Here is a 24,458-nt window from a genome sequence, read left to right as displayed (position 1 = left end):
GTTAATATTTGATGCATGAGAATAAGGATACATTTCACCTTGTGAAAGGAGGGCACCTTGTGAAAGGAGGGCACTTGAAAGGTTATTGTTGGGGAATTTTCACATAAAAGAAAGGTTTGGATTAGGTTTAACAGTTTCTTAAAGTTGCCAGCAAAGCAAGTTATCATCATGTTAGAAGAGAAAAAAGTCATTTATCTACTTTAAGTTTTAATAAAACTCCAAATCTGCGTGGAAGGTTTATTGAAATTTCCATTGTGCTATGTTCCCACTATTTTTGAAAAAAATTCAATGAAAATTTTTTGGGATGATTGTTTCACTCTGCCCAGTTTTATTTGCCTATATGAATATATTGCCTAATAAAATAATTATGATACTTTGCATTTATATAAGCTTTAAAAAAATCGCAGTGTTACAGTGTAAATACAAATACAAATGTGGTCAGTGCCATCAAACGATCAGATGGTGAGAGACCTACAGGAAGTGGTAACATAGGTCAAAGGATCCAGGCAGGCCTCGCTGAGGAAACTCTATTTAAATACCCAAGAGGAGAAACACTTTTCATGTATTTTTCCTGATGCACTCAGAGCAGATAATATTATATTCATTTTTCATATAAAAACGTGGATCAGAATGGTGTAGAACTCGCCCAAGCCCACAAAGCTAACAAGTGGTGAACCAGTTTGGACCTTCAGACTTCAAGAGCAGACCTTGTCAGGTTCTGCTCACACCATAGTACATCGCTCCTCAAAATTCACCCGGTAAATTCATGCTAATGGTAGATGAGTTACCACAACATACTACACGCTACTTAGAAAACATACAAAATAAAGCTTGCATCATTTTAAGTAGTCAAAATGAATTTTTTTCTAGACTATTTATTATTTCTCTCCTAGGGCAATAGAGTATATATTTGATAATATATAGAACTTTTCATTTCAATATTTATAAAATGTCTCATCTTTTACATAGACTTTTTTTTGACTCTTAAAATTTTCACTTCAACAACTCAGGAAGTTCCCTTATATGTAACTTAAAGTAAAAATACTTAATGACTTAATTCTTTGTGGTCCAAGTGTTATTGTAACAAATTTGAAAATGTTCAGCGCTTTAATAGTCGTGTTTATGTAGAGTTTAATTTTCCTGGAAAAAATAGAGCAGTGGAGAAGGGAAAGGTTTTGAGACACCAGGCAAGGACAAGGCTGATTCGGAAATTGTGTGCCCTGGCACGGTGGAAGGGAGGGAGAGAACGAAAAAGAGAAAAGTGAAGATGTCAGTAGCTTCTTGGAGCTGTGGAAAAGAAGTCCCCTGCTTACCAGTACGGCTTCAAAGTTAGCTCCGTTGCTTGTTACTTAGGTAGATTTGGGATAAGGACAGCTAGCGAAATGACATATGAAGGCAGGAGCTCCATTTATAAAAATGTTTTTATTCAGATAATGTGCTCAATTCAGTTAATGTGCTCAGTGATCTCAATTAGAAGATAAATCAACAAACAAAATCACCACCATTTGGGATGTGGATAAGTTGTTCCACTTCAAAAACTATCAAGATAGGCATTTGGCTGAGTTTCTTATTTCTTTCTTTGTTAGGAAGAAACAAGCACCTCTTTGACTTGTGAGGCTTTTCAGTTAGTTTTCTTATTACCGGTCTGATGAGACTGTATCATATGGTTACTTGTGATTCTCCACCTTTGAGGTTCTATTCTAAATGATTATAAACATTGAAAAGGACTTTTATTATCTTTTAATGATTTATTCTTTAAAGGAATATAATATAGTAGAAATTTTAGAAGTTTTTAATAGGCATATTTTTAAACCAAATAAGGGATAAGAGCCATACATTTCAATCATTCTATTACCCAGGTTTGTTAGAAGGGAAACTCCAGGGGAAAATATATTTATGGATGTTATATGCCTTTTAACTAATATACAGTATAAGCATAATTTGGAACATTGTCTTTCAGAACTTAAGGAAGGGAAGAGGAAGGGAACTAACATTTGCTGAATGCCTACCATGTGCCAGGCACTGTGCTAGACACTTTGACATACATTACAGGGTTTATTGTGAGTATTAAATGAGATAATGTATCCCCATTTTACAGATGAGGAAACTGAACTTGCCCCAAGTCACATGGCTGGTAAGTGGCAGAGCTGGACTAGAATCCAGACTCCAGATCCCATGCTTTTTCTCCTGTACCGTGTTTAAAGCTTGCGAAGAGAGGTATGAAGCTTAATGACCAGAACTGAGAGTTCTAGGAATTTTCTTTTTCCATGAAATATTTGATACTAAACATAAAAAAAAAAAATTCATGTCAGGAGGTAGACAGTGGGAAGTACACTGTAATTAGAACTAATCTGCTGCTCAAATGCCAGGTGAGATGACTAGTATGTAAGGGAAGATTAGGAAGTAATGCCAGTTTGAATAAGTACATAGCATCTTGTAAGGACTTCCCACGTCTTAGTGCTAAAGACTTAAAGACTTAGCTATAATAATAGCTAATAGTAGTCTTATAATAATAATACTGCTTATTTTAAACATTCAAATGACAGTGGGCCTAGGCAAAACCCTGGCAAGTTCAAAATTTCCTTCGCGGTGTGCGTATAAACCCACCGAGCACCCACCATGTGCCAGGTACTGTGCTAGGGTGTAGGGAGTACCAAGCTAAAGAAGACACCTCTGACTTGTCTTTAAAGTCTTTGTTGCCTTAAATAAAATTAGTATATAAGTATCTTTCTCGTATTATCTTTCTTCAGTCACAAGATGATAGCCCCGCTGGTGACTCATTTATTGTCAGAAATATTGTATACAGTGAAATTCTAGAATAAATCACGTGGACACACATTTAGGAGTTAGATGGGACAGGGAGGAATTGGCCTTTCTACGAGGAGTTCAGGGATAAGAATATGTCATCAAAGACTGTAAGGTGGTTCTTTGAACTGTGATTCTAGGTATCGAATCTGCTATAAATTGCCACTGAATTGAGGATATTGGAAACTGAAGCTAGCCAAGTTAAAAGGGTTTTTTATCACTTCTTTCAACACAAAACTTTTTGACGTTTGGGTGTTCTCAAAACAAGAGATTCTCTTTGCCCATATCTTTTTACTGTATTTACTAATAAAATCATATTTGCATATGGAATTTATCCATTGACATTTACTCTGTGACCACTAAAAGTATACCATCATAAAGATTCTTTAGGATATTACAGAAATGTATATTAATTCCTACTAATTAATACCAATTCCTATTTCTGTCTTGAACTAATGACCTGCAATCTGATTTTTGAATAAATATAGAGTATATCTGAAATGTTGCAATAAAACCCAATTTATTAGCTAACCTCCCAGAACTAATATATATCCAAATATATCCTCCCCTTCCAAGTTACTTTAAAGGGATATCTTTTTCCTGAGCTGTTGCTCAGAATGTTGTAAGAATACTTCTTTTGAATTGCTTTTATCCTTCATGGCGCCAAATGTGTTCCTTTGAGGGTTGTTTCAGCTTTTGGAAACAGGCAAAAGTTTAGAACCATTTCTGCTTGTAAGACCAATGAATGAACTTTAGTTTTCACCTATGAAGTACACCTATCCCCCCCTTTTCTTTCCCCTTTTTTAAAAAAGAATGGATACTTTTAAACTAACTTTTACACATCGTATGAGCATTCTGCTCTAACTTCATAGGACAGAAAATAGCAGATGTATACAAAAGGAGAGGGAGAGAGAGAGTATAACAAACCCCTCTGTTAATTTTATTACACTTCTCTGTGACCAGAGTTTGCAAAAGAACAGCCCTAGACCAAGGTCTGCATCCATGCCGCCTGCGAATGTCAACACGATGACACGTAAACTTCTCATAAACTTCTCATTCGTCACTGGCTATTGTTCCAGTTTTAGAAAGCCTGTGTAGTCTCCAGCTGTTCCATTGTTTCAACCTTTATTATCCCGTAACCTTCTTCCCTGGATGTGGGTAAAGAGAAAAGAGGAGAGAGCTGTTGTTCTCTGCTCCATTCTACCTCCTCTGACAATATGATTAAAATATAAAAAAATCTTTAGCCAGTTAACAGTTTAAAGCTTCTAAAAATTATCTTCTTAAATATTTCAAAGCAAAGATAATCTATGACGTATAATGAGACAACTGTGTATACAGTATTTTAAATAGTCACAAAAACAAATTTAGGATTTTTCCCAAGTTTATTATTGATAGAGATTTTGCTGGTGACCCTTTTATTTATCAGTTACTTTATCACCATTGTTTTTAAAGTTATATATAGAAGGACGGAGCAGTGCATCCTTGTAAGTGGTATTTTTGTTAGTCTTATGAAGACCTTTAATGATCTTCCCCCAAAGCCATATTTTAAAAGTTTAAAAAATATTTTCACCTAATTCTTAAGCTCTAGGGGGAAAAAAAAAACCTGGCATTTACCCAAAAGGAGTATCTAGATCAGTTTTTGGTTAACCTTTTAAACTGCTTAGCTATTTTCATTTGTAATACTCTTATTTAAGTGAAAAAAATCTTTGTGTCCCTTTTGGGTAAAATTTCAGTTCTTACTCAATGGTTATAATGTATTTTAATGAAATATGGAAGTGCTGTGTTTTCTATTTTGATTGGCATTGGTTCAGACCAATTTTTGTAGGCTTTGGTAACTTTTTAAAACCCTTTTTCTTGCAGTCAGCTTTGAGACAGCATGAATTTTGTGATCTCTTAGAGTGTCAGATTAACTCTGGACCATATATTCTCAAAGTTGAAACTGTGGTGGTAGGAACATATTTCATCACTTAAATCCATCTGTCTCTTCTAGGAAGCTATGTTCATTACAGTAGAAAGGCAAATGTTGAGTATAAATTAGGAAACTTGGAGGACTTTTAGTATTCAACATGAATACTAAGTAAATATTAAGTCTGTCATTTAACTATGCACTAGAATTAGAAAAATTTTTAAATGAATACTTAGAAATGTATTATTATCTCAAGAAACCTACTTAAGACAAAAATTATCATCCCCCAGAGAAACCAGATTTAAGTAGAGCTTTGCTGTTTTGTTCTTTATTTCGTTTTGGTTTTTAAACTGAAAATACAGCGAGCCAGGTTTGTCCTTCTAATACCTCAGTTATCTTCTGGTAGTAGGACTTGTATTTAAAGACATCCAGTAACTGTCTCAGGCATGGTGTAGGGTACAGGGAAATCTCTTATCTGGAACATTCAGAGAATAGAGATGTTCTGCTTAATTAAAATTTTTGCAGTGGTATGCTGGAGCCAGCTCCCACTGGTCTGCTAGAGTGATTATTAAATTTTCAGGGTTTTTGTGAGCTGGTTGTAAAAAGAGCCATTGTTTAAAATTAAATATATATAAAGAAATACATATGTATTTAACGAATGAGTTATGTGAAAAACAATAAATACTCAAAACTCATCACTTCTCATAATTTTATCTGTGCTCTTGAGGTGATTTGCATCTCTCTTAACCGTATGGTGTGCTACTTACTGCGTATGTCTTTTCATCTCCACCTTCCGTGAGGTCACCCTGGTAGCTTGAAATTGGCCATGGTGAAAGTATTTACATGATGTGAATTGATAAACACATCAAGGCTTTTCCCCCCGGAGAGCAGTTGGAAAGCCTCCCTAATGTAGCTTTTGATAAAAAAACCTTTCTAAAATGCACGGGGGCATTTTTCTACCTTAACTGTATAGAGCACGCTGATATTACTGTTTCAAGTGCTGAAGATCTTTGACCTAAGACTTTAATGCTCAAAATAATCATCTTAAATATTAGCAAGGTCACTTCTTATGACATGTAAAAAGAAGTATGTTATTTTCAGGTCAGTTTTATATAAAAGATCACATTGTAAATTGTTTATATAAACTTGTCATATTTCGTTCCATTGCAGCCGCCACTGGTGACATGCCGACTTACCAGATCCGAGCCCCTACCACTGCTTTGCCACAGGGAGTAGTGATGGCTGCCTCGCCAGGAAGCTTGCACAGTCCCCAGCAACTAGCCGAGGAAGCAACACGCAAACGAGAGCTGAGGCTAATGAAAAACAGGTAGGATGTTTCACCAGAAACCAGTAACCACCTATCGGACACATAACTTATTGCTGTGGAGCTTTTAAAAAAACTGCTTTTCCCAAGCCACTTCTCCCAAGTTACGTGTTCTGTGGCATTTTGGGGTTTGTGCTCTGCATGTGACGATAATTAGATTGTCTTGTCATCAGAGTGCCTAGCCGGGAAACCATTTCATCAGCAGGAGGCACATCCCTACGTGTGGTAAGGGTAATATCTAGAAGATACATTAATTTTCTTAATGATGATGCAAGGGCTTTATTACAAATAAAGATTTATTTTTTACTTGGTATTTCCTTTGTAAAGTAGGTGATAAGTGTAATTCTTTTGTTTCTTTATGAGCAAAATTAAGTGTGAGTGAAGATTTTCTAAGCCTAAGTAAAGGGGCGCCTGGCTGGCTTAGTCAGTAGAGCATGCAACTCTTGATCTTAGGGTCATGGGTTCAATCCCTGTGTTGGGGGTAGAGTTCACTCAAATAAATAAATAAATAAATAAATAAATGAATGGAATTTTCTAAGTTTTTTATATGTAGTTTCCTTTTATCTATTTTGTAACTTTTTTTCCCTACTATACTGAAATACATATTAATTCTGATAAATTTTGGTCAAGTGCAAATACAAAGCAACAGAAAGAAACAAAATTACTCAGAGCCCCATCACTTAGAGATACCTACTAATATTATAGCATATGTACTTCCAGTTCTCACTCTCATTTTCTCACTTACTCTTGTACTATGTTTCTCTAATTTTATTTTTTAAACAGGAGTATGTCATAGAAATGCTGTTTTCCAAAATTCTTCAACTTGACTTGTATATTATTTCTTGGTTTAGTTTTTATGATGGAAAATGGTGCAAGTTAATCTGATTTTCAAAATGAACAGAGTAGTCTAAGAGTTCTCCCAGTCTTCTGGTCACCCTATTCCTAAGTGTTTAAATCATGTCCTCATTGTAAGAAAACAAAACATTTCAGATGACATCATGTGCTTGCCTCTGACCAGGATCACATGGCGGTGGTTTGTTTAGTAGGCATTAGTTAGAAATTGTGGCTTCTGAGCCACTACAAGTCAGAAATAAGTACTGACTTCGTAACAATCCTTTGTAACTGAATGTGAACCAGTAGCAGCTATCCTCAGTTTACTCACATGCTCTTAAATGTCATATTTTGAGGGCGCCTGGGTGGCTCAGTCAATTAAGCATCTGCCTTCTGCTCAGGTCATGATCCCGGGATCCTGGGATTGAGTCCCATGTCGGGCTCCCTGCTCAGCAGGGAGCCTGTTTCTCCCTCTCCTTCTGCCTGCAGCTCCCCCTGCCTGTGCTTGCTCTCTCTCTCCCTGTCAAATAAAATCTAAATAAATAAATGTCACGTTTTGATATAATATAGGACTCCTTAAGTTGGCTTTAGTTCCCAAACATTGTAGTTACTGCAGATCTCCAGGTGGAGTTTTGTACCCTGGAAAGTGCAACAGGTTACCAGCAATAGGATCATTAAGATACACACATCTTTATCAGTGGTTGTTCCTGGTTAATTCAGTCATGCTGGGTTCCTATTTTTCATTGTCAGCATTTTGCTCAGAAATCCTGAAGGGGCTGAATGGGTGGGGCTTACATAGTATCACACATAGCTGTTTTATGGAAGTCTTGCTATCAAAGATCTCTAACTTAGATCTGGTGAAGGAATATGGATATTTTAAAACTGTCCTTTCAGAGATCTCAGGGAGCTATGAAAATAATTGCTTCTGTGGTCACAGAATTTACATTGTAAAGTTCAGTTTAGAAATATAAAGTGTGGGAATAATGCACATTGTAAAATTGTTCATTGATGTCTTATTTTCCTAAAGAAAATAAATAGAAAGACCTAGAAAGTAGCGTTCTTATTTCCCTTTTGTCATTATTCTGTACCTTTATTTTTAGATTAAAAAATGTTGTCAGTAGAACTATCAATGAAATAGTGAAATATTAGGCAGTGGGTTCCTCTAGATATGCCCCACAACTACCTACACGTACATAAGATATTTCCCTGAGGAAAACAATCATGAAATTTTAGGTTTTAAAAAAATAGTTAGCTGATAACAGCTATTGGGTAGCATTAGTGTTTGGGCTGTGAATAACCGAGGGAAATGGAGCCTTCACCTCGCAGGTGTTACTTTGACCTTACGTGGCTGGTCCAGAGGTAAGTGCAGCCAGAACAAAGGCTCAGCAGTGTCACCAAGGATCCAGGCTTCTCCTCACTGCCGTCAGCTTCAGCAGGTGACATTTGTTCTTAGGGTCACAACGTGGCTGCCACGTCTCTAGGCGTGGCATCAGGCAGGAAGAAGGGAGAAGGGCCAGAGCCAAAAACTGGGGCCGGCTGAGTCTAACTCTTCCGAAATCTTCTCCTGGAAGACCCTCGGAGCATGTTAAACCCACATTTCCTTGGCGAGAAATAGCTATAGAATCCCTAGCTGCGAGGGATTCTGAGCAGGGTCTGTGTCAGCTTTCCAGATCTCAGTTTCAGAGCAGGACGAGGGAAGAGCGATGGCTAACAGGTGGCTCAGCTGAGCAAGTACCATATGCAGGTTTTAAATGCTTTGTTTTTACTGCTTCTCTAACTCACATAACTTGCACGTGAGACCAGGTCTGGTTATTACCCTTACTTTCCAGATGAGGGACTGAGGTTCAGAGTGGTTAAGTAATGAGCTGGTTAAGGTCATGCACGGGACAGAACCTGGATATGCAATCCGGCAGTCTTTCTTCCAGAGCCTGCCCGCTGCACTACACCAGAGTCACCTCCGAGACCTCGGAATAAGCTTCAGACTTAACTTCATGGAACGTATGTAGGTTTTACTTATTAATGTGAAAGACCTCTCCTACATTCCATTTTTATTCTTTGGCTGGCATTTATGATAGATCTGATAGAGATTTCTCCCAGCCCAGCGACAGTTTATATTTCTTTACAGCTTTGTCAACATTTCCTCTTTGCCGTGTATTTCCTCCCCATGCTGAGGATATAGCCAGACAAATGTGAAGCCTGAAAACTGAGTTAACTATTAATAGAAGAAACAGGTGTTTTCCATAGCAGGGAAGTACTTAGGAATGTACCACCTACTGGTGCGATCATTTAAAGCTTTGTGCTGGAACATTTTGACGGGTAACCTGCACCGTTCCCACATGAGAGATGAATTATCATATTTACAATAAATAGTGGACCTTGGTAAAGAAAATTAAAAAATAAGTATCACAGCACTGCTATTAGATATGTAAAATTTCCTATAATGATAATTTGTTTTGTAAAGTGATTATCTTCCTTCCAGATCTAGAATTTAATATAATGATTCAATCATGAAAACAGTGGTATTCCTCAATGTATCTTAGTTCCTTTGTAGAAGAGTTGCAAGTTTTATGAGTGTGCTTGGATTTATTCTCAACTTTTCCCCATGCATCATGTAGATTAAATCCATCTGTATTTATCAGATTCGGTTCACTTCTTACATTTTTTTATTTTCTTGTTAACTAGTTGAGAAGTCTGAGAACTTTGTGAGTTCACAGAGTGAGTGCATTGTTCTTGGCTAGGAAGTAGGGGTTGATCTTTTCCTGCAGTTCACTGGGATTTCAAGGTCTTTTTTTCTGCTGACACTTAGTCCCGCGGAGAAAAAACAGATAACCAGTTGTTAGTGAGTCAACTATCCTAAAAATAAAACAGAATTGGCCAAATCTGTCGTACACGTCACTCCTGGGTCAGAATTGCAGCAGCGCTAGCTAGCATTGTAGTAACTAGTGTTTAGACAACCAACACAACTCTTGTTAATATATGTTTGAGTTACCTCTTTCGACGTGGGCTTTTTTGATATGAAGTGTACCCCAAAGGCAGTTATTTTCAGTTGACTCCTCCAAAAGAACACTGTTATCAGAGGGTATGTTCTACAGAGGAGTTAAATGATGTAGTTGCCACCCCTTCTCACCCTGAAAAAAAGGAGAAAGAGAAAAAATGTTAGCTCTATTTATTATTTTTTGGCGGGGTTATGCATGAAAACGACTAACTCATCTGTGTCTTTGTGTTTGTTGCTTTGGCTGGTCTGTTCCTTCCTTTGGGCATGCCGACAGCGCTTTGAAGACAGTGTATTGGGTAGGAAATGCACGTGGTTGAAAAACAGTCTTGAAATACACTTTTGGGTTATATAGTAGCTTCCTTTCCAAAGTTTTAATATTGGTGCTCTCACTTCGTGGGTTTAAATTGTCTGAATTATTGAGTGCTGGATTCTGTACCCTCCCTTCTTCCCTTCCTTAATTTTCAGCAGCGTAGTCCATTTCATTTTGGTTTATGAAAATGTGTGTGACTTGCTTACTGTTGTCTTTATCCACGTTGTTTTCTAGCCAATAAACTGCTTCTCGCAGTCATGGTCGAGCTTATTTGTTTTACTGATGAGATTCAGTCTTGAAGAAACAAAGTCTCCAAAATTGACATTTCAAATTTCTGAGGATTAATTTTTCCAATATTTTTGACCAAATAAAGTTAACTTATTGTGACGGAATATGTGGCTTTTGGTGGACAAAAATAATTAAGAGAACTGAAAGGATCTGTAAATGTTTTTGTAGAAATTCCACGTGGGGATGTGGTCTTATTGTTTTAGGTTACTGAAAACCATTCTAGTCACTGTTATCATGGAATGTGTGCCCTAAGAAAACAGCATTTACAACCAACGATGGACACGTTGATCGTGCTCTCAAGTCGTTCCTGTTGTTTGAAAGTAATCTTACAAAAGGCATGTGCTTGGTTACATTTGTTGTGTGGCTTTGTACAAACCTTACCTAGGATTGATTGGCTGTTGAGTCTGGGGGGCAGAAGTTCATTTGAGCCAGTCTGGATTGTGCTGGGAGGTTGTTCCTGTAGTCATTTGCCTTGTGTTGGTTCCAGGGAAGCTGCCCGGGAGTGTCGCAGGAAGAAGAAAGAATATGTCAAATGTCTTGAAAATCGTGTGGCTGTGCTTGAAAACCAAAACAAGACTCTCATTGAGGAACTCAAGGCCCTCAAAGATCTTTATTGCCATAAAGCAGAGTAACTGTCTTTGACTTGGACCTTGTTTATTATGAACTCTAATCAAGGCAGGAGATGCAGCAATTCTACTAATTGCCATAAGGACTCGTGGAAGGGACACTTGTGACCCTTAAGAATCCAGTTTGGCTTAGTGTTTGACATTGAATTGGGAACGCTGTTCCAAGATTTGGAATGCAGCCATGATCACATTTACCAAGCTTACTTCAGTCTGCTTGTCAATAGCATGCAAAAAAAAAAAAAAAATGTTTTGTTTGCCCTTTCGCTTCTACTTTTTTTCAGGGAAGCTGCTAAAGAATGTCGACGTCGAAAGAAAGAATATGTAAAATGTCTGGAGAGTCGGGTTGCAGTGCTGGAAGTTCAGAACAAGAAGCTCATAGAGGAACTTGAAACTTTGAAAGACATTTGCTCTCCTAAAACAGATTAGTAGAAATATTTAACTATGAACTGATTACAACATGTACAGTTGCTTTTGAAGGCAATACAATATATAGCCAGCAAGAATTATGGCTTTTTTCCTTTGTATCATTCATCGTATTCTCTAACCTCTGACATTCCTAAAATGCTTCACTATAGTTAACTCTTAGCTGTAACTTCAATTTTTTAAAAAGAGACAAGCTGTAAAAAAAAAAAAATGTATGTAACAAATTCTTAAAATGCAATATTTGTAAGACTTGTTCCAATGCCACATATTTGCAGTTCCCAACCTCTGTGTCATGAATAGTGTCCTATGCAATAAAATTTTTTGCAGGTCTTTAAAAATCATTTTAGGAAAGGATGATCAAAGATAATGCATCCAGCAGTACAATAAAAGCAAACCACAAAAAATACCTCAGGAAAGAATTGAAAGAAAGAAAAAAATCGAAAGAATCTAATGACATGCCTATATGAAAAGAAAAAAGAGCCTATAAATGAATTTATGGCATTTGCAGATTTTTATATTCGTTGCTTTGTAAAGAAAGTATTGTATTTCTGTCCTTGAATGCCATAGTTGAAGAGAGTTTTTAATAGAACCATGTTGGTTACATGTTGTAGTGTTTGGTGCTCATTTAACTATCTGAATATTTACTACAGTTTTTACTCTATTGTGTAATATAAAAGATCTTGCAGAAGTTCTTAGTGTCAGTTTGATGAATGAACCTAAGGAAAGTTACAACAAATTTTTATGTCTGGAATGTGCTAAAAGTAAAAGTTAAAATTGTATTTGCCTACCTTCAAGGGTATGCGAGCCAATTTCTACACCGGGTTATGCTCTCTGCAGATGCTCTTTCCGCCATCTCGTTGGAGGGATGGCCCTGGAGCTGTAAAGCAGAAGAGCAGCTACGAGAGATTCAGGTCATGTGATGATGGACAAGGCCTTTCTGCAGATGGGCCCTGTTTTGAGTTTTAGCTAACAGCCACAGGAGCTCTCAAGCAGAAACAAAAACAACCCAAGATTTTATTTTCCATTTCAAAACAGCTTGAAGTCTATATCAGATCAAAGATTTTTATGTCAGCACATTCAGATGAAGTCCATTACATCGAGACAGCAGTGTTCTTACTGGTATTTACATTTCATTCTGTCTTTATAATAAAAAGCTTTAGGTATCAGCCCGAAGCCCTAATCATAAGACGCTCTGTCATCTCTCATTCACTCTGAGACATTTGTTGAATGCCTCCCATGTGCTAGACTCTGCTATATCTTCTCTTATACGTTCTGATTTGTTAAGGATGCCCCCGGCCCCAGTTCCTATTTCAGTAGTGAGGCCTGGTCAGCGTGCCAGGGAGGTACAAAAACAGGAGGTCTTTGGTATGGTGTCTAATGCTGTCCCCCCGCCGTGCCATCATTCTTTCTTCCTTAGCTGTAACTCCCAGAAGGTAGGCCATGCTGGTTTTGGCTCTTTTTAGAAAGACTTAACCTTCCTTCAGAGTCTGAGCTCTGAATTTCTTTTATCTCGATTTTTGTCTTCTGCAGAGAAGTAAGATGAGGCAAGAAGACAAGGAAGAAAAGAGGAAAGGAAAATCCCATGTTTCAGGTGAAGGAAAATGGTGCTTTATACTCAGTCAGTCCCTGTAAATCAAATGTGTGCTCAGTGTGGTAGACATTGAGAGGGAGACACAAGGATCAGCAGACAAGATGTAAAAAAGTTAGAGACAGTAAATGCCATATGTTAGAATTAGAGACAGATGTAGCAGGGATTAAATAGGAAACTGTTCACGGAGGAGGCAGATTTTGAACTGGGCCTTTGAAGTAAGTGATAATGCTGGGGAGGAGGGTATTCTGGATGGGGAATACGGAGCACGCGCTCTTCTCCAAGGAGCTTGAATCCAGGAGAACGTTAGTACTCACAGGAGAGTTCAGTTTGTAAGAGCGGGAGGGAGTGTGCATGCGTTCGCCTGTGTGCTCTGCTCTATAAAACAGGGTTATGTTATTTCAGACGAAGGGGATTGCATCTGGTTACTTGGGGTCACAAAAAGCAGATGTCTGCCCCCTCCCCAGTGGTTTAAACAATAGGAAATTTCATTCCCTCACAAAACAAGAAGCCCAGAGGTAGGAAATCCCAGGGATGCTTAATTTAGTGACTTAACAATGGCAAGGCAACCAGATTCCTGGTAGGCATTTTGCGCCCTGTTTAGGCTGGTTCCCCCAATCCTGATCCTGCTGCCACAGCTGCAGGCACCACACAGGGAACGATAGGCAGTGCTCCTTCCTTCTGTCCTGTTTTAAGAGCAAAGAAGGCTTGCACACAAGACCTGCACCCGACGATTCTCCGAGGGTCTCACCCGCTAGATTCTCATTATCCCCTCCCTCCGTAACCAGTCACTGGCCGGGAGCGTGGAAGTAAACGCTCTGGACTGCTAGTGAAGATTCTCCCCCTGGGACTGGGAGGGTTTCAGGCTTCTGTGAAACATATGGCATCACCGTGGGATCGAGCGGGCTCTGGAAGACCGGTGTGTAGGCAGCTGGCGGCGTGTGCAGGAAGGGGCACGCGGGAGCGCGTCAGCTGGTGAAGAGGGGCGCTCGAGCCACGCTCTCCGGGGCCTCTGGAAACTTCCCATTCTTGCCCCTCCCGTTTGTCCCTGAAACAAAAACGTTTGCTACTAAAAACAGCACGGCTTGCCAGCTCTGCATTCAGCCTGAAACAGCAGTGCCGACACCCTTACGCCAGGCAGCCAGCAGGCACGACACCCTCCGGCCAGGCAGCCAGCAGGCACGACACCCTCCGGCCAGGCAGGCAGCAGGCACGACACCCTCCGGCCAGGCAGGCAGCAGGCACGACACCCTCGGCCAGGCAGGCAGCAGGCACGGCACCCTCCGGCCAGGCAGCCAGCAGGCACGGCACCCTCCCGCCAGGCAGCCAGCAGGCACGACACCCTCCGGCCAGGCAGGCAGCAGGCACGACACCCTCCGGCCAGGCAGCCAGCAGGCACGACACCCTCCCGCCAGGCAGGCAGCAGGCACGACACCCTCCCGCCAGGCAGGCAGCAGGCACGACACCCTCCGGCCAGGCAGGAAGCAGGCACGACACCCTCCGGCCAGGCAGCCAGCAGGCACGACACCCTCCGGCCAGGCAGGCAGCAGGCACGACACCCTCCCGCCAGGCAGGCAGCAGGCACGACACCCTCCGGCCAGGCAGGCAGCAGGCACGGCACCCTCCGGCCAGGCAGGCAGCAGGCACGACACCCTCCCGCCAGGCAGGCAGCAGGCACGACACCCTCCGGCCAGGCAGCCAGCAGGCAGCTGCAGGAACGTGTGCCTGTCGCGGAGCCGTGCTGTGGAAGCCAGAGCTGGCCCTGCGTTATTGCTCCTCGAACATCTTCAGAATCGGGACTTCGGGATGTAGAAATGACCGATCCCGAGTCGTGGGATTACACCACTTGTCAGCTTTAACCAGGTAGTTCACGATGTTGAATCACGCGAGATGGGAAAATAAAGACAATGAATTTCCGCTGTGTATTTAAACGTGTTTGAGCGCGAGACTCGCCGGAAACCGGACGTCTTGCGTCAGCAACCGCGCTTCTCAATTTTCTTCAGATATTCTTCTCATGTCCAGTACGGTCTGTTTTCTGAGTGTCTAAACTACACCTTAAAAAAAAAAAAAAAGAAAAAGAGGACTTGTGAAACCAACACACTTTTTCTAGTCTAGAACCAAAAATAATGAAGCAGTTTGGACCTGCGTGGGACAAGCCGAGCAGCTGCCAACTGGCCAGCCATGAGGCCCTGACCGACCTCTGTTTATCGTGTGTGCAAGGTCTTCGGGACCTGAAACGTGGCTCGTCTTTTCTAGGGTCGTGCTGAAGACCCAGGCCTGATTCTGAACTACTCGACCATGGTATATTGCAATTTCAATATTTCTGCTTTTGTAGAGCTTATTTCCATATACATCCATCTTAGCTACACTTCATATTTATACATTTTAGAATTCCAAATGTATTTTTAGCGCAAAGCATTTTTAGTACAGTATTGTTTGTTCTTCAAAGATCCATTTTGCCTTGCGGTACTGTGTGATAGCTGACTCAGAATGAGATTTAAGAGAACAGCCTTTCAGAGGGGCCCCTGGGTGGCTCAGTCAGTTAAGCATCTGCCTTCAGCTCGGGTCATGATCTCGGGAGTCCCAGGATCACCCCGGGTCAGGCTCCCTGCTGCAGTCCGCTTCTCGCTCTCTCTTGCCCTCCCGCCCCCCGGCTCGTGCTTTTTCTCTCTCTGTCTCAGGTAGATAAATAAAATCTTTAAAAAAAGAAAAGGTATTTCTTTTCAGGGCCATCTTCCTTACACATTCACTCATAATTCCATCAGGGATGGGAAATGATGAGTAAAAGGAGAAAACTAACCTTACCATACCTTTGTTGTACTTGCTCAAATAAGTTGCAACCCTCGTTATTTCCAAGCCGGTCTTAATTTTCAAGTTTTCAGATTTCTTTACTAGAAAAATATTTGGGAAAAGAGCATGGAAAAGCTGGGCCAGCATGGGTTATTCGGACTGCACACAAGCGCACTCGCGCATGCACACGCTTCCTTCTCTCTCTGTTCTTTCTTTTAATTCTGGCCTTTGCCTTCCCGGGGCAGTAGAATAGAATCAGAGCAAAAGCCCTGCTCTAAATCTGTAGTACGAATTCCTTTGGTTCCCTTGTGCAGAAACCAGTCAAAACCTGAAATAATCCTGAACCCTCCCGCGTCCCCGCTCCCATGGCTTCTGCCCAAACCCTTCCAGTTGTGGGCGCGCGGGGCAAGGCCGCAGCCATGGGCTCTCAGAAGCTCCGAAGGGCACGTGAGGCTGGGCTTTCGGCTCCCCAGCTCTCAGGAGGGGAATGGGGTAAACTTGATTTGAAGTTCCAAATTGTCTTTTTACTTTTAAAAAATTAGCATGTTAAAAATATTTTTTAATATAGGTAACACATACTTGAGGTTCAAAATTCAAAAGATACAAAGGCATATAAAGTCAGTTTCCTGTCCCTGACTCGAAGCCACTTCCTCGGAGGGCAGCCGCAGCTACCAGTTTCTTTGATGTGAAGGAGATCTCTTTAATTCATTGATCAGATCCCCTGCTTCCTTACATTACTGTCCCATCTTCAGAGCTGTGTGATCTGGACTTTCTGGAAAGAGATACAGGGAGCCGGCATGTTCATTCACTCCTTCAAGTCAACAAGCGAGGCTGCATTAGTAAGGATAAATCCAGAAGGAGAGAGGGCCAGTGGCGGTGGCGCCATCGTGACTTCATGGGCTTTCTCCGGTTTCATGCTAAGTTCTATGGATGCTATAACCACGCAGCTGTAATCAAAACAAACTGCCCTCATGAACTGAGTGCCTAGTCGGCCAGCACCAAACAATGTGCCGTATAGGGCTTACCACATTTAATTCTCATAACCCAGCAAATGGTGGTGCTTTTATTATCATCCCCAGTTGGCAGATGAAGAAACAGGCGTGGAGACAAGGTCAAGTAACTTGCCCAAGGTCACATAGCTGGTAGAGCTCAGGACCAAGAGCAGAACCCGGCAAGGGGCCCGAAGCCTCTCTCCTGGGACTCTGACCTAACCTCGACCAAAGGCCGGAAAGGGACCAAGAGAAGTGCATGGTGGCCGAGCAGATGGTGGCCTGCTGAAAGGAGTTCTGTGGCTCCAAGTGGTGAGATCTAGGAATATCCAAGCCCGTCCTTTTCTCGTGAGCGGAAGCATGTATTAGTTTCTCTCTGGTTTCTAAAATCCCTGATGCTGTTCGGGAGAAAATGACTGGTTTAAGGACTAGCTGTTGGCGTATCAAAGCTACACTTGTACACTTTGAAGAAGAATCGTCAAGGGAAAAGAAGTCCTGAAAGTATGTAGTTGACCCTTGAACAACGTAAGTTTGAACTGCATGGGTCCACTTACACACAGATTTTTCATGGTACGGTACTGTAAATGTATTCTCTCATGATTTTCTTAACATTTTCTTTTCTCTAGCTCAGTATACAATATATAACATATATATTAATTGACTTTATTATCATTATGGCTCCCGGTCAGCAGTAGGCTATTAAAGTTTTGGGGGAGTGAAAAGAGTTATATGTGGATTTTCGACTGTGGGGAGGGAGTTGTCGGCACCTCAACCCTTGTGTTGTTCAAGGATCAACTGTAATTTATCCTTTAATTTTATAGACAAGGAAACCACTTTTCAGGTTGACTTACTGAAGTATTCATGGCTATTGACAATGAAGAGGCTAGCAGTAACTCAGACCTCTTAACTAGTGTAGTAATCTGTTACCACGAGGCCTCTATTTTCCTGTGGACTGGACTTCCCGTCAGCTCTGGCGAAAACACAGCTTTCTGAGAAAGCATTTGCCCCTGTGGTCTGAATAGGTGGAAGCCCCACCGCTTACCGTAGAAAACTCCAGCTGGTCTCCTTGAAACAGTGGGAGGACACAGGGACCCTGCCGATCTGTCGCGGCCTACCACTGTGAGGACATCTGACATGTGGTCAGTAGTCTCTGGAACACAGACACAAGCCTTGCTGTTAGTGCTTGGGGAGCTCTGAAAAGCCCTGACTCATGGCAGGCCAGTGTCAGGCTTGACTTCGATTTTTAAATTCTAACCTTTTAAAACCCAGTAACTATTGGTGCACTTTTGAGGAAATAAGTAGCCTAAATAAGGAAGCTCTTCGTGAAAATGGGCTTTTTAGATAGAGGATAACATGACTGTACCCATACGTTGATTCTGTTTGGCATTCCATATATCTGGAATTTTAGTAAGTCTGAGTATTTCTATTTTTAACCCATTCCTCTCCTGTTTCTGAAGCACACTAATGCTGGAGAACACTGTCTGGGGTCAGGCCTTGTCCAGTGTTCCCCTAAGTCATGGATGGCTGCACCCATCCAATATTTACTGAGCCTACAAGACACCTTGGTGTCAAGCCACAGCCCGACATGATCTATGGGCCAGTTCTGTAACTCCTCCTTTTCTTTTAAACATTCTTAGTCTATGAAGACTTCAAAACTGATGGGTGATATTTTCTGCCATGAGCTCTCCAAGTACATGTCAAAATCCCTTGAGGGTAGAAGGTAAAGGTTTTCTCCCATCTAGTTTCATGAATTATGTTCATAGCACTCTGGGAAGTCTTGGGTAAGTTAGTATGGGAGGAGGGGCAATAATTTGACAAGAAGCCGTATGAGTACAGATTTGCGCCGAGTACACAGATACACAGTCACTTGCAAAAAGAAGGAGCTATTGGATATAGGAATCTTATAAATTGCTTCCAGGTCATATGTTTAGTAAATGAGTGATTTTAAAATGAATCACTTTGCAGTAAAATAGCTGATTTTACTTTAATTGCTTATAATTAGTTACATTAGGTGGTTAGAACACAATGGAAAATGAGACCAAGGTCAAAGAGTTTTGCCCCCCTATACTACCTGTGGGTGTCATTCAGTTGTGGCCATGGATAGCATTTTAATTCTTATCTCAACCTGTTTTCAGACTCTGGGGCTTAGGAGGATCAGAGAGGCATGACCATATCACTAGAAGTTATTGATAACACTGAGAAAAATGCATCTTTCATCCACCGTGGGAGAGCAGCGGTATTTCCAAGTTTAAAAAATATATATAGCATATCCTGTTGCTTAGTAGATGCCAAGACCACCATTTGTTTTGTTATCTTAGTTTGAAAGATCAAAAAAAATATGTAATTGGAGATTAAGGCACTGATAATATTTGGCAATTGCTTAGAGTTTAGTGACACTAATAATATTCCTTTGAACAATTTAAATTCAAGGACTTTTGGTGTGATACATGAAATTATGAATAATAACAGAATGTTAGAAATTCCAAGTTTTAGAAAATTAATCCATTTCCAAATATGAATTTGTTTAAAAATCAATACACATACAAAAAGTTTAATACACACACGCATACGTGCTACTTTGGTCAGCCAGAATTCTCACAATCTTTTAACTCACCTAACCATCAGTGTTAAAATGAAAATACATTTGATGCCACAAAGGTTAAGCTTTTAGGCAGGGTAATTTTGTCTCTGCAGGCACGTGTGGATCTGCATTACTTGCATGGTTTCATTTATCCTTCTATTCAGATGTCTGAATTGACACTACCCAGCTGGATTTTGTTGGAGTTTAGACCCCGAAGGGTAGAACATAGATCTCTTTTATAAAGAGTACATGACATGCCTGACCCATTAATCTTCCTCATCAGGAGACATGACTGACGTCATTAAATGCCTGGTTGCTCTTGCTCCAGAAATACTTACAGGATCATGCAGTTTGGCAGGCGGGGGGGGGGGGGGGGCGCGGGGAGAAGTGTGGGCAGACCAGTATTTAGTAACCAGAGCTCCCAGTGTAATGGTAGTAAGGAAGACTGGGTTGTCGTGGAGGCTTTGCAGAACGGCTAGGGGAGCCCTTCCATGGCTGGAGCAGACTTCATTCACCAAAGCACAGTAGGATTCCATGTGTCGTTCTCAGTCCTAAGATATTTTCACCATAACTAATTACTTGAATGTTTCTTCCAAAACATTTATCATCCCAAACATCACTATCTCATGACATATTTTATAGCTCTTGGACCAAGCAGTCATCTGTTTTTTTGAAATCCATCCTGGATAAAAAGAACTATAGAAACAACGAAAACCCCCGGTATTACAGATAATATAAAGTGTAGAATGAATAATGGATGCGTGTTTTAATCAAGGACCTAGGGCTGTGAGCCACAAGACCTGGTTCTAGACCTCACTTTTCCATTAACTACCAGTGTCACCTTGGCCACATCACTTAACCTGTCACTTAACCTCAGTTTCCTCTACTTTGACCTTGACATTTGGTAGATTCTGTGAAGAAAACTGTTGACCCTCAAATTTCTGAGAAAAATTAAGTAACATTTCATCATGTCCTATTTTTTCTTATCCCTGTGGGCAGTTTCTGGATTCCTGGTACTCAAATCATTAGTCCAAGAAATTGTCATTCAAATTGCTTTAAATATTAACCAGAATTCAGAAGCAAGAAGCTCTTAGACTGAAACTGACCTCATAATGAAAACAGGGCATCTATTTTGATTTGGGAAACCTAGGTTAATATTTTGACACATGAAGACTTTATTTGGACAAACATTATTTCACTTACTTGCAAATACGCTCAAAATGTGACTGAGAGAATATTTCCAGCTCACAAGCATCCTCCACCCTTCTTAATCATAACAGGGCTGCACTGAGTAAGAGGAAGTATCACCAGCCCAGAAATGGTTGTGGTTTTCAACGTGTATTAGAAGGTTTACCTTCCTATAATCCACTGCATTTTATGTTTTCAAAAGAACTAAAGAAGTAACAAGAGAGACTGTCCTCCTTTTAAAAGATTTTTTAATGTTAACCTAGTCACTTGAAAAGTTCACTAGTTAATTTGTCTAACTTAAGGGGACTTAGATTTTAAAAAAGTTTTTTTAGATTTATTTATTTAAGATAGAGAGCTCCTACAAGCGGTGGTGGGGAGGGCAAAGGGAGAGAGAGAGAGAATTTCAAGCAGACCCTCTGTTGAGCATGGAGCCCGATACGGGGTTCCATATCATAACCCTGAGATCATGACCTGTGCCGAAATCAAGTCAGACGCTCCACCAGCTGAGCCACCCAGGTGCCCCATAGATCAAAATGTTTAAAATCATACTTTTAAATGTACATTGTTAAAAATGTAAAATAAAATAGTCATAAAAATCAAAGTTTACATAATATGTTTACTAGAATCTGTAAGTAGTCCAAAACTAGTTTTAAATGATTTTAATATTTTCAGTAAGAATGAACTTCTGGTTGCTTATTGAAAACTATTGTAGCATGAGATTAGTTTTATTTATTGTATATACCATGGATAAAACGATTCGATAGCTTGGATCATTGTAGATCTGCATAAACCAATATTTGAAAATGTTTCCCTGTTCCTGATGCCTGACGGGTTCTTGATAACTTCAGGCACCTGAGAGCCAGAACAAAGGCATTTCTGTAGTGAAAGACAGCGACATCTAGTGGTTGCTGGTGTTCTCCTTGGAAAATTAGGTTTATAGAAAAATCCTTCATAGCTGACTTTGCTGACATTCTGTGGTCATAGGAAGCATTGCAACTAACTTGTTGCATGTAACTTTATTGAGGTATAATTTACATACCATAAAACTCACCTGTTTAAGTGTACAATTCAATGATTTTTAGCAAATTTGCCAAGTTTACGGTCATCATCATGATCCAGATTTAGAACATTTCCGCCCTCAAAATTGTTAAGGTAGCCAACTAATTTGGTTTTATTTTCTTTGCTGTGATACAAAAATGGTTAAGTATGTTTTGTAACCTGACGTGCCTGGAAATGTCATAATAACTAGAAAAGAATTCTAGTTGAAGTTGAAGATTGAAATCAAAATAGAAGATTTTGATTTTTATATTTCTTTTTTTTAAAGATTTTATTTATTTATTTATTTATTTTAAAGATTTTATTTATTTATTTGACAGAGATAGAGACAGCCAGCGAGAGAGGGAACACAAGCAGGGGGAGTGGGAGAGGAAGAAGCAGGCTCATAGCAGAGGAGCCTGATGTGGGGCTCGATCCCATAACACCGGGATCACGCCCTGAGCCGAAGGCAGACGCTTAACTGCTGTGCCACCCAGGCGCCCCTGATTTTTAAATTTCTTTAGAAAGCATGTAGGCTATGTGAGAAGAAAAAGAAATCAAAACTATTACATATTAACATACAGTTAATATCATCCTCAATGGGGAAAAACTGAGAGCTTTTCCCCTAAGGTCAGGAACACGACTGGGATGTCTACTCTCACCACTGCTGTTCAACTTAGTCCTGGAAGTCCTAGCCACAGCAATCAGACAACAAAAAGAAATAAAAGGCATCCAAATCGGTAAGGAAGAAGTCAAACTTTCAATATTCGCAGACGACATGATACTTTATATAGAAAACCTGAAGGACTCCACCAGAAAATTGCTAAAACTGATACATGAATTCAGCAAAGTTGCAGGATATAAAATCAATGTACAGAACTCTGTTACATTTCTATACACCAGTAATGAAGCAGCAGAAAGAAAAAGGAATTAATCTCATTTACAATTGCACCAAAAACCATAAGATACCTAGAAATAAACCTAACCATAATGATAAAAGATCTATACATTGAAAACTATAGAACACTTATGAAAGAAATCGAAGAAGCCACAAAGAAATGGAAAAACATTCCATGCTCATGGATTGGAAGAATAAATATTGTTAAAATGTTTATATTACTCAAAACAATCTACACATTCAATGCAATCCCTATCAAAATTACACCAGCATTTTTCACAGAGCTAGAACAAACAATTCTAAAATTTGTATGAAACCACAAAAGACTCTGAACAACCACAGTAATGTTGAAAAAGAAAAAGCAGGAGGCATTACAATTCTGGGCTTCAAGCTGTATTACAAAGCTCTAATTATCAAGACGATATGATACTGGCACAAAAACAGGTCAATGGAACAGAATAGAGAGTTCAGAAATGGACCCACAACTTCATGGTCAACTAATCTTCAACAAAGCAGGAAAGAATATCCAATGGAAAAATCACAGTCTCTCCAACAAATGGTGTTAGGAAAATCGGACAACAACATGCAGGAGAATGAAACTGGACCACTTTCTTAAACCATACACAAAAATAAACTCAAAATGGATGAAACACCTAAATGTAAGACAGGAAACCATCAAAATCCTAGAGGAGAACACAGGCAGCAACCTCTTTGACCTTGGCTGCAGCCACTTCTTACTAGACATGTCTCTGGAGGCAAGGGAAACAAAAGCAAAAATGAACTATTGGGACTTCATCAAGTTTTGAAGGAAACAATCAAAAAAACTAAGTCAACTGACAGAATGGGAGAAGATAGTTGCAAATGACATCTGATAAACGGTTAATATCCAAAATCTATAAAGAACTTATCAAACTCAACACCCAAAAAATAAATAATCCAGTCAAGAAATGGGCAGAAAACATGAATAGACACTTTTCCAAAGAAGACATCCAGATGGCTAACAGACACATGAAAAGATGCTCAATATTACCCATCATTGGGGAAAGACGAATCAAAACCACAATGAGATGCCACCTCACACCTGTTAGAACGGCTAAAATTAACAACTCAAGAAACAACAGATGTTGGCGAAGATGTTGAGAAAGGGGAACACTTTTGCACCGTTGGTGGGAATGCAAACTGGTGTAGCCACTCTGAAGAACAGTATGGAGGTCCCTCAAAAAGTTGAAAATAGAACTACACTACAACCCAGGAATTGCACTACTAGGATTTATCCAAAGGATACAAAAATGCTGAGTTGAAGGGACACATGCACCCCAATGTTTACAGCAGCACTATCAACAATAACCAAATTATGGAAAGAGCACAAATGTCCATCAACTGATGAATGGGTGAAGAAGATGTGGTGTGTATACACACACACACACACACACACACACACACACACAGTGGAATATTACTCTGCAATCAAAAAGAATGAAATCTTGCCTTTTGCAACAATATGGCTGGAACTAGAGTGTATTATGCTAAGCGAAATAAGAGAAAGAAAAATACCATATGAGTTCACTCATACGTGGAATTTAAGAAACAAAACAGATGAACATAGGGGAAGGGAAGGAAAAATAAAATAAGATAAAAATGTAGGCGAACAATAAGAGACTCTTAACTATAGAGAACAAACAGGATTGCAGGAGGGGAGGTAGGTAGGGGGACAGGCTAGGTGGGTGATGGGCATTAAGGAGGGCACTTGTTGTGATGAGCACTGGGGGTTATATGTAAGTGATGAATCACTAATGTCTACTCCTGAAACTAATATGTTAACTAACTTCAATTTAAATAATAAAAAAAGAAATATTACATCCTTGATTGAGGATATTTTAC

At 40.0% G+C, this 24,458-nt stretch overlaps 1 protein-coding gene across 19 annotated transcripts in view; it reads left to right on the top strand.

Annotated features, from left to right (window-relative positions):
• Positions 1 to 12,691, top strand: part of CREM (cAMP responsive element modulator) — a 69,916-nt gene extending 57,225 nt beyond the window's left edge. For 7 of the 19 annotated variants that reach the window (XM_026483423.4, XM_026483431.4, XM_026483426.4 and 4 more), the window contains 3 exons: positions 2,099 to 2,134; positions 5,882 to 6,038; positions 10,947 to 12,691. In XM_026483423.4, the coding sequence (XP_026339208.1) occupies positions 2,099 to 2,134; positions 5,882 to 6,038; positions 10,947 to 11,091 (338 nt within the window). In that variant the 3' untranslated portion in view covers positions 11,092 to 12,691. The remainder of the gene's footprint in view (positions 1 to 2,098; positions 2,135 to 5,881; positions 6,039 to 10,946) is intronic. The other 12 variants (XM_026483429.4, XM_026483433.4, XM_026483441.4 and 9 more) reach the window with 3 other exon arrangements.
• Positions 12,692 to 24,458: the final 11,767 nt, after the last annotated feature.

Source organism: Ursus arctos, unplaced genomic scaffold, assembly GCF_023065955.2.
Source record: "Ursus arctos isolate Adak ecotype North America unplaced genomic scaffold, UrsArc2.0 scaffold_30, whole genome shotgun sequence".
In the NCBI taxonomy this organism is placed as follows: domain Eukaryota; kingdom Metazoa; phylum Chordata; class Mammalia; order Carnivora; family Ursidae; genus Ursus; species Ursus arctos.
This window is presented reverse-complemented; position numbering and strand designations above follow the sequence as displayed.